Here is a 10,000-nt window from a genome sequence, read left to right as displayed (position 1 = left end):
TAGAAAAATTAATATTTATATATATATATATATTTGCCAGTACCGCCTGACTGGCCTTCGTGCCGGTGGCACGTAAAAGCACCCACTACACTCTCGGAGTGGTTGGCGTTAGGAAGGGCATCCAGTTGTATAAACTCTGCCAAATCAGATTGGAGCCTGGTGTAGCCATCTGGTTCACCAGTCCTCAGTCAAATCGGCCAACCCATGCTAGCATGGAAAGCGGACGTTAAACGATGATGATGATGATATATATATATATATATATATATATATATATAGATATAGATATATCATCATCATCATCATCGTTTAACGTCCGCTTTCCATGCTAGCATGGGTTGGACGATTTGACTGAGGACTGGTGAAACCGGATGGCAACACCAGGCTCCAATTTAAATTTGGCAGAGTTTCTACAGCTGGATGCCCTTCCTAACGCCAACCACTATACAACAGGCTTCTTCCTGTTTTTGTCTACTGAGTCCACTCACATGGCGTTGGCCCGCCTTAGGCTATAGTAGAATACACTTTCCCAAGGTGCCACACAGTGGGACTGAACTTGGAACCATGAGTTTGGGAAGCAAGCTTCTTACCACACAGCCACACACACATAAATGTGTGTGTGTATGTCTGTGCATGTCTTAGTGTTTGTCCCCTGTCAGCATTTAACAATTGGTGTTGGCTTATATATGGCCCCATAAATAGAATTTGAACACAGAAGGTAAAAACACAAAATACTGCTAAGCATTTTGCCTCCTAGGCTGTGGCCCAGCACGGCCGCAGTCCAATGACTGAACCAAGTAAAAAGATAAAAGAAAAAAACGATACCTTTGATAAACGAGCTTAGGAGGGTTTGAATGTCTGTGAGGCAGTTAGCAATGTCTTTGTGGATCCTCTGGAATTTCTGCCTGGTGCAGTCGTGGGTATCACGAGTTGGTGGTGAGTCCGTAGTTGCTTCAAACAAACAAACAGAATGATGATGATGACAACAACAACAACAACAACAATAATAATTACTGAGATGAAATGTTTCGGGAGACTTTTGGTAATATCACAAATGAGGAAGTGGAAAGAAGGATAAGGCAGGCGATAGGACCCCATGAGGAACTTCTTACCACAGTAACGAGATGTAAGCTCAAGTGGTTTGGGCATGTCACCCACTCATCAGGGATGGCCAAAACTAGGGCTGTGGAGTTGAAACAAAAAAACTTCAACTCCGACTTCGACTCCCCTACTATTCTTTTCTACTCTAGGCACAAGGCCTGAAATTTTTAGGAAAGGGGCCAGTTGATCACAGATCTTCTGCATCTGAACTGACTTGGGGGTTAAACAAGAACAAGGAAGAATACATTAGACAATGTAGTCCTAGATACATTACGTCTGAATAAGACAAAATGGTCATGGCAGTAACAGGCCTGCGGAATGAGGAACTTACTTGGGGTTAAACAACGGTGACAAGAAGGACACATTGGATCATGTAGTCCTAGATACATTATGTCAAAATAAAAGACAGGATGGTCACAGCTGGAACATTTTTGATCGTAGGTCTCCTAGATCAGGACTGACCTGGGGCTAAACAACAGCACCAAGGAAGGACACATTATATAATGTAGTCCTAGATACACTATGTCTGAATAAAAGACAAGATGGTTGCAGCTGGAAGATCCTTGATCATAAGTCTGTCTGGAACAAGACTGACCTGGGGCTAAACAACAAGGAAGGACACATTAGATATTGTAGTCCTAGATACACTATGCCTGAATAAAAGACAGGATGGTCACGGCTGGATCATTTTTGATCGTAGGTCTGCTGCATCAGGACTGACCTGGAGATAAACAAGGAAGGACACATTAGATAATGTAGTCCGAGATACACTATGTCTGAATAAAAGACAGGATGGTCACAGCTGGAACAGCTTTGATCATAGCTGACCTATGCCTAAACAACAACAGTATTTACCTGGCAGGTGAGATAACGGGGTCGGCTCGGGTGATCGAGCATTTTGGCACAAATGGTTGGTGTTCTTCCTGGAAACTTGGACACTGGCATTCTTCACTTTGGTTGAGGAACTTCTCTCGATGACCTACAGAATATAGAACATCATCATCATTGTCATCATCATTACTTCTATAACCATCATCATAATCATAATCATTATCAACATCATAATAATTGCTGTCGTCAGCATTGTCATCATCATCATCATCATGAGCACCACCATCATCTTTGTCATCGTCGTCACCACCATCATTATCATCATCATCATTTATCATATCAACCCCCAAAAGGATAAAGTTTACTTTGGTGGAATGTGAAGCCGAAGTGTACAAACAGATGAAATGCCACTAAGTATTTTTTTCACCCCCCCAGGGTACTTAACAACTCTCCCAGTTTCCTACCTTAATAATAATAATAATGATAATAATAACAATAATAACAACAACAATAACAATCATAATAACAAGAGCACTTAGAGAGTGCAAACCTCTGCCAACGCAACACCAACATCCTCTCAATGATTAGCCAGAGGTGATTTTTTTAAATGAGAATATCTGAAATAAAATCCTTCAATGAATCTCATTAGACCTTTTGGTTTTCCCTTCTCTTAAATTCCGGTCTTCCTTTAGTAATCCTGTTGCCTTAGATCAATGTATAGAATTATGTATATATGTAAGTATAGTGTAAAGTGTTAAAATGGATGTATAATCTCCTAATATAATAATGAACTTTGTCTTTTTATATCTTTGTATAGTGGCTGTGTGGTAAGCGGCTTGCTTACCAGCCACATGGTCCCGGGTTCAGTTCCATTGCGTGGCACCTTGGGCAAAGTGTCTTGTACTATAGCCTCGGGCCGACCAAAGCCTTGTGAGTGGATTTGGTAGACTGAAACTGAAAGAAGCCCGTCGTATATGTGTATGTATGTATATATATATATATATATATATATATATATATATATATATGTGTGTGTGTGTGTGTGTATGTTTGTGTGTCTGTTTGTTCCCCCAGCATCGCTTGACAACCGATGCTGGTGTGTTTACGTCCCCGTAACTTAGCGGTTCGGCAAAAGAGACCGATAGAATAAGTACTAGGTTTACAAAGAATAAGCTCTGGGGTCGATTTGCTCAACTATAAAGGCGGTGCTCCAGTATGGCCGCAGTCAAATGACTGAAACAAGTAAAAAAGAGTAATCACATATTGAACTGAGAACCTAGCGACAGGTGAAATTCTGCTAAGCATTTTGTCTGGCGTGCTAATAATTCTGCCAGCTCACCACTGTCTTTACACTCTGAGTTCAAATTCCACTAAGGTCGACTTTGCGTTTCATCCTTTCGGGGTTGATAAATTAAATACCAGTTGCGTATTAGGATCGATCTAATCGACTGGCCCCACTCCTCAAACATTTCAAAAGACTATTAACAATGATAATAGCTGATAATAATTATAATAGTATAAAAAGAAGAACATAACAGGGTATGGCATGGTAGGGAGTCTAAGATTAATGTTACTTACCCTAACTCCTTGGGTAGTACTTTTATTGCTGGTGTTGGTGGCAGTAGTGATGGTGGTGGCAGTGGATTTGGCAGTGGTGGGCGTGGTGGTGAGAAGTTTGGTATCGGAAGATTTTGAATTCTTGGTGGGGTGTTCTGAATCACCGGGTACGTCGTCACCTCGTTTCTGCTGTTTGAAGTCGAGTCTTGCGAGAGTCAAGGCCTGCTCGAAGATTTCGGAAGTGACCGAGTCAGTGAGGAGAAGCGATTGGTGTTGCTGCCGTGACTCAGCAACGTCCGAAACGATATCCTGTTGCTGCTGCTGCCGCTGCTGGTGGCGTTGGTGGTAGTGACTGTTGCGGTTGCCATGGGGATGTGGCGTAAATGCACCTCTGCCGTCCACCTTCTCTATGTGTATCGCCTGAGGCGGCATCGGTCGGCGAACCATTTTCAGGGCAGACAGAGGCACTGATAGGTTAAAAAGCAACTGATTTTTATCAAACAGGGCATCACTTTCGGCCATGTTCTAATTCTCTTCATCTGTGAAGCAAAAAAAAAAAAAAAAAAAAATTAATTAGACGAAAGCTAATTAATAACATTAACGGTCAGTGCAAACATGGTTGCTGTGTGGTTAAGAAACTTGATTCCCAACAATGTAGTCTTGAGTTCAATCACACTGTGTGGTACCTTGCACAAATGTCTCCTACCATTACACTGAGTCAGTTGACCAAAGCCTTGTGAATGAATCTGATAGATGGAAACTGAAAGAAGCCCATTGTGTTTGGCCACATGGCCACCTCACTAGTGCTGGTGCCACATAAAAACCACCCTGTCTACTCTGTAAAGTGGTTGGCATTAGGAAGGGCATCCAGCCATAGAAACCATGCCAAAGCTGACAACAGAGTTTGGCACAGTTCCTTAAATGATGATGATGGTGATGATGATGACACATATGTGAGCATGTGTGTGTGTGTGTGTTTGTTCCACCACAAATACCACTCACTTGGAAACCGGTGCTGGTTTGTTTACATCTCTGTAACATAACACTTTAGCAAAAGAGACCAATAGAATGAGTACCAGGCTTAAAAAAATAAGCATAGAAGAAAACACTTGCTCACGCAGTGGGACTGAACCTGGAACCATGTGGTTGGGAAGCAAGCTTCGTACCACACAGCCACGCCTACACCTATGGAGGAAATGCTGCCAAATATCTTACTCTCTTCTGAAATCGCTGGCCTTGTGCCAAAATTTGAAACCATTATTAAGAGGGTGACAAGCAGACAGAATCATTTGTGTATCAGAATAAGTGTTTAGTAAGGTGGCGAGCTGGCAGAAACGGGGTCGATAAATTAAGTACCAGTTGCGTACTGGGATCAATCTAATCAAATGCCCCCCACCCCAAAAATTTCTGGCCTTGTGCCTTCAGTAGTAAAGAATATTTAAAGGCAGCGAGCTGGCAGAAACATTAGCACGCCGGGCGAAATGCTTAGCAGTATTTTGTCTGCCATTACGTTTTGAGTTCAAATTCCGCTGAGGTCGACTTTGCCTTTCATCCTTTTTAGGGTCGATAAATTAAGTACCAGTAATGCACTGGAGTCGATGTAATCAACTTAATCCCTTTGTCTGTCCTTGTTTGTCCCCTCTATGTTTAGCCTCTTGTGGACAATAAATTAACGTGCAAGTGGCTGAGCACTCCACAGACACGTGTACCCTTAACGTAGTTCCCGGGGATATTCGGCGTGACACAGAGTGTGACAAGGCTGACCCTTTGAATTACAGGCACAACAGAAACAGGAAGTAAGAGTGAGAGAAAGTTGTGGTGAAAGAGTACAGCAGGGTTCGCCACCGTCCCCTGCCGGAGCCTCGTGGTGCTTTAGGTGTTTTCGCTCAATAAACACTCACAACGCCCGGTCTGGGAATCGAAACCGCGAGTCCGCTGCCCTAACCACTGGGCCATTGCGCCTCCACTATGAGGGGTTATATGGGGTGCTTAAAGTAGAATTCCGCCAAACATGTTCACTGCAATACGTTCCAAAACACAGCGAGCACTCGGCAAAAAAAGTTGGTTCGAAAACAGCCATCTCGGCTTGTATAATATCATCCTTTCCTTTTATCATATTGCTAAGCCTACGACTTCTCTCAGAAAGATATTTCTCGTTAGATTCAGTGCAGCAAGGATACTTGTATTAATTGGTGCAATTTCTGGCGGGAGTTGTTTTACGAACGTCAAATAGGAAATTACCAAGTAAAATAAATTCGATTTCACGAACCGTAAAATAGGAAATTACAAAATAATTGTTCTCGGGACAAGATGAAACACGCATGCATAACCAAGTATTTACATGTTGTGTGTGTGTGTTAGGGCAACTGGAATTTGTGAAGGTACTATCGCTATTCTTCATTGATCCTGGTGAGTTAGGTGATCAGTGAAGAATAGAAACTCTCGGCCCTTCAATCACTTTGATAAGTCTGCCGATTATACATAAACACACACATATACATAAAATATTGTATACATATACTCATATTTTGAGTTCTATTTTTCTTGTTTGCGTCATCATATACACACACACATCCGTCCACCCATTTTCTCCGCCCATTATTCTTGGAAGGGTCGTATGGGTAGAGTCGTTTGGCACCTCCATACGTACATACACACACTCACACAAGCACAAATATTCTTTTTTACTCCAAGGCCCGAAATTTTGGGGGAGGGGGGGGGGCAGTCGATTAGATCGACCCCAGTACGCAACGATAAAAGACAAAGTCGATCTCGGCGGAATTTGAACTCAGCACGTAAAGACAGACGAAATACCGCTAAGCATTTCGTCCGGCGTGCTAACGTTTCGGCCAGCTCGCCGCCTTAACACAAACACAAATATTGACAGATACGTGCATACATACGTACAGCCATAATGTGTATGTATATGTGTACGTATTCGACTGCGCGTCTGTGTATAAGAACATATGGAATGTGTAGGATGTTATTTCTATCAAATCGAGCGAGCAATTTTGCACTGGATCACATCTATCTATCTGTCTGTCCGTCTAGCTGTCTATGAGAATATGCAGATAGATAGATAGATAGATAGATAGATAGATAGATAGATAGATAGATAGATAGATAGATGGATGGATGGACAGACAGATCGATCGATAGATAGATAGATAGATAGACAGGTAGATCGATCGATGGATAGATAGATAGATAGACAGACAGATCGATCGATCGATAGATAGATAGATAGATAGGCAGACAGATAGATCGATAGATAGATAGATAGGCAGACAGATAGATAGATAGATAGATAGATAGATAGATAGATAGATAGAGAGGCAGACAGACAGATAGATCGATCGATGGCTAGATAGATAGATAGATAGATAGATAATGTATAGGCTATACATATGAATACATGTATGGAAGTATAAAGTCTCTCTCTCTAGGTTAGCCATAGATCAAATAGAGTTTTAAAAAGTGGGTGTATTTACCTTCCAAACCTACAAACTACTCCAGTGCCGGAGCGAAGATCCTATCTTGGCCTTAGTTTCAATAAATCAAGTTTGTTGTTGTAGCAACATCGGAAAAAAATGGCAGGAGAGGTGGAGAGTTAAGGGAAGTAACTCTGTTTTTATCATTTCTTTGTATTCAAATGCGCGCGCGATGTGAGGAGCGAGCGTGTGTGTGTGTGTGTGTGTGTGTGTGTGTGTGTGTGTATACATATCTTTTAACTGTTTAGACTGCGACCATGCTGGGGCACAGCCTTGAAGATTTTCAGTTGAACGAATCGACCTCAGTACTTATCTTGGCACTATCATGCTATTAGCTGTCAGAAGTGAAAGTGCTCACTGCCTGCTAGTGAAGTATCTGTCTGTCTGCCTGTCTGTCTGCATGCCTGTTGCTAGCCTGTCGATTCTTTGGCTACTGACAGCTAATACCATGACTGGCCGAAGCGAGCTATCTGTCTGTCTGTCTCTCTCTCTATCTATCTATCTATTACTCGAAAGTTCGCGCGTCCGCGCTAGCTAGTCGTGAGTAGAAAACACAAATTTAATATAAAAACATATTTCCTGAAATTGCAAATTATTTAAAATATAAAAATATAATTTTCAACAGAGAGAATTTATCAAAATAGAAAACAAATGAAGTTTGAAGTTTAAAAATAATAGGATCGACCACTCACGACTAGCTAGCGCGGACGCGCGACTGCGCGTTCGGGACCACTCTGCTTTAGTAGTACCCTTATACTCTGTGTGTTTTCAAACGCATGGATATTGGTGTCAAATTTGTTCCAATAACTTTCGAGTAATAGATAGATAGAGAGAGAGAGAGAGACAGACAGACAGACATATAGCTCGCTCCGGCCAGTCATGGTATTAGCTGTCAGTAGCCAAAGAATCGACAGGCCAGCAACAGGCATGCAGGCAGACAGACAGATACTTCACTAGCAGTGAGCACTTTCACTTCTGACAGCTAATAGCATGATAGTGCCCTTATCTTTTTTCTCGCAAACCTAGTCCTCATTCTACTATCGGATCTGTCTTTTACGCTGAACCGCCAAGATACGGAGACACATCAACATCGGCTGTCAAGCAGTAACGGGGGACAAACACAGACATAACCCCTCCCCATATATATATAAATATATATATATATATATATATATATATATATATATATATATATATATATATATTTTCTCTTTTACTTGTTTCAGTCATTTGACTGCGGCCATGCTGGAGCACCACCTTTAGTCGAGAAAATCGACCCCAGGACTTATTCTTTATAAGCCTAGTACTTATTCTATCGGTCTCTTTTTGCCTAACCGCTAAGTTACGGGGACGTAAACACACCAGCATCGGTTGTCAAGCGATGGTGGGGGGACAAACAGAGACACACAAACACATACATACATACATACATATATATATATATATATATATATATATATATATATATATATATATATATATATATACGATGGGCTTCTTTCAGTTTCCGCCTACCAAATCCACTCACAAGGCTTTGGTCGGCCCGAGGCTATAGTAGAAGACACTTGCCCAAGGTGCCACGCAATAGGACTGAACGCGGAACCATGTGGTTGGTAAGCAAGCTACTTACCACACACAATATATATATATATATATATATATATATATATATATATATATATATATATATACATATATAAGGATTTACTTTTCGTAATGAGATAAAAAACCAAGGCTGTGTATATTTTAGAACATTTATAAATATGTCTTACAGCTGTTTCCAGGATATTTATTATATCCCTTCATCGGAGACGGTGTGAGAGGATGGTTAAGCAATAGTTAATTTAGATGTGTTTGTCCCCTTCACGCCATTATTTGGCAACTGATGCTGGTGAGTTTATGTCCCTGTGACTTAGCGGTTTAGCCAATAGAATAAGTACTAGGAATAAGTTTTGGGGTCGATTTCTTTGACTAACACCCTTTAAGACGGTGCTCCAGCATGGCCACAATCAAATGACTGAAACAAAAGAATAACTAACGGTAAGATGGAAAATAATGTTTAGTTTTAAGTACTTGCACTTTATTTACAGGAGTGGCTGTGTGGTAAGTAGCTTGCTTACCAACCGCATGGTTCCGGGTTCAGTCCCACTGCATGGCACCTTGGACAAGCGTCTTCTACTATAGCCTTGAGCTGACTAAAGCGTTATGAGAGGATTTGGTAGACGGAAACTGAAAGAAGCCCGTCATATATATGTGTGTGTGTGTACACGTTTGTCCCCCACCGTCACTTGACAACCGATGTTGGTGTGTTTACGTCCCCGTAACATACCGGTTCGGCAAAAGAGACCGATAGAATAAGTACTAGGCTTACAAAGAATAAGTCCTGGGGTCGATTTGCTCGACTAAAAGGCGGTGCTCCAGCATGGCCGCAGTCAAATGACTGAAACAAATAAAAGAATAAAATAATTTGAAAAGTTTTCTCCTGTTTTTTTTTTCCCCTGTCTCTTTATTGCAAAATCTTTGATCAGATCCTCACTATGACACCATGAACAATCCGAAATTATATTTGTAATCATATAAACCACTTGGAATATTAATATAGCCAGTTTAAAGTGATTTCTTTTGTGCCGTAAACCATTTACCATTTCTGTGGTGCCCCCCCCCCACACACACACACACCTGTCTCCTTCAACTGATACCCTAAGCACCAGCCTATTTTGCTTGATGGCTAATCCAGCGTTGTCTTAACGTCATTCCCGAGCTGGATCCGAGTGACACAGTGTTTGTGGGTATGACTAGGCCGAACCTTTTAGAATTACAATCACAATACTTATTATGGGATTCTCTGTAGTTTCCCTCTATTCGTTTAAACTCACGAGGCATAGCTTGGCCTGAAGGTTACAGAATATGACATTTACCCCAGAATCCATGCCGTAAGATCGAACTTTCAGACCATTTTCTTCTTGTTCTTCTTCTTCTTCTTCTTCTTCTTCTTTCTTTCTTTTTGTCGCTTTTCTTAC

At 41.4% G+C, this 10,000-nt stretch overlaps 1 protein-coding gene across 1 annotated transcript in view; it reads right to left on the bottom strand.

Annotated features, from left to right (window-relative positions):
- LOC106874340 (uncharacterized) overlaps positions 1 to 7,113 on the bottom strand; it is a 26,423-nt gene extending 19,310 nt beyond the window's left edge. Inside the window, exons 1-4 of the mRNA XM_089346561.1 lie at positions 6,981 to 7,113; positions 3,511 to 4,028; positions 1,957 to 2,080; positions 826 to 951 (exon numbers count right to left, since the gene is read on the bottom strand). Coding sequence (XP_089202687.1) covers positions 826 to 951; positions 1,957 to 2,080; positions 3,511 to 4,011 — 751 coding nt within the window. The 5' untranslated portion in view covers positions 4,012 to 4,028; positions 6,981 to 7,113. The remainder of the gene's footprint in view (positions 1 to 825; positions 952 to 1,956; positions 2,081 to 3,510; positions 4,029 to 6,980) is intronic.
- Between the last annotated feature and the right edge of the window lie 2,887 nt (positions 7,114 to 10,000).

The sequence above is a fragment of the Octopus bimaculoides genome, chromosome 30 (genome assembly GCF_046866305.1).
Source record: "Octopus bimaculoides isolate indiv1 chromosome 30, ASM4686630v1, whole genome shotgun sequence".
Lineage (NCBI taxonomy): Eukaryota > Metazoa > Mollusca > Cephalopoda > Octopoda > Octopodidae > Octopus > Octopus bimaculoides.
This window is presented reverse-complemented; position numbering and strand designations above follow the sequence as displayed.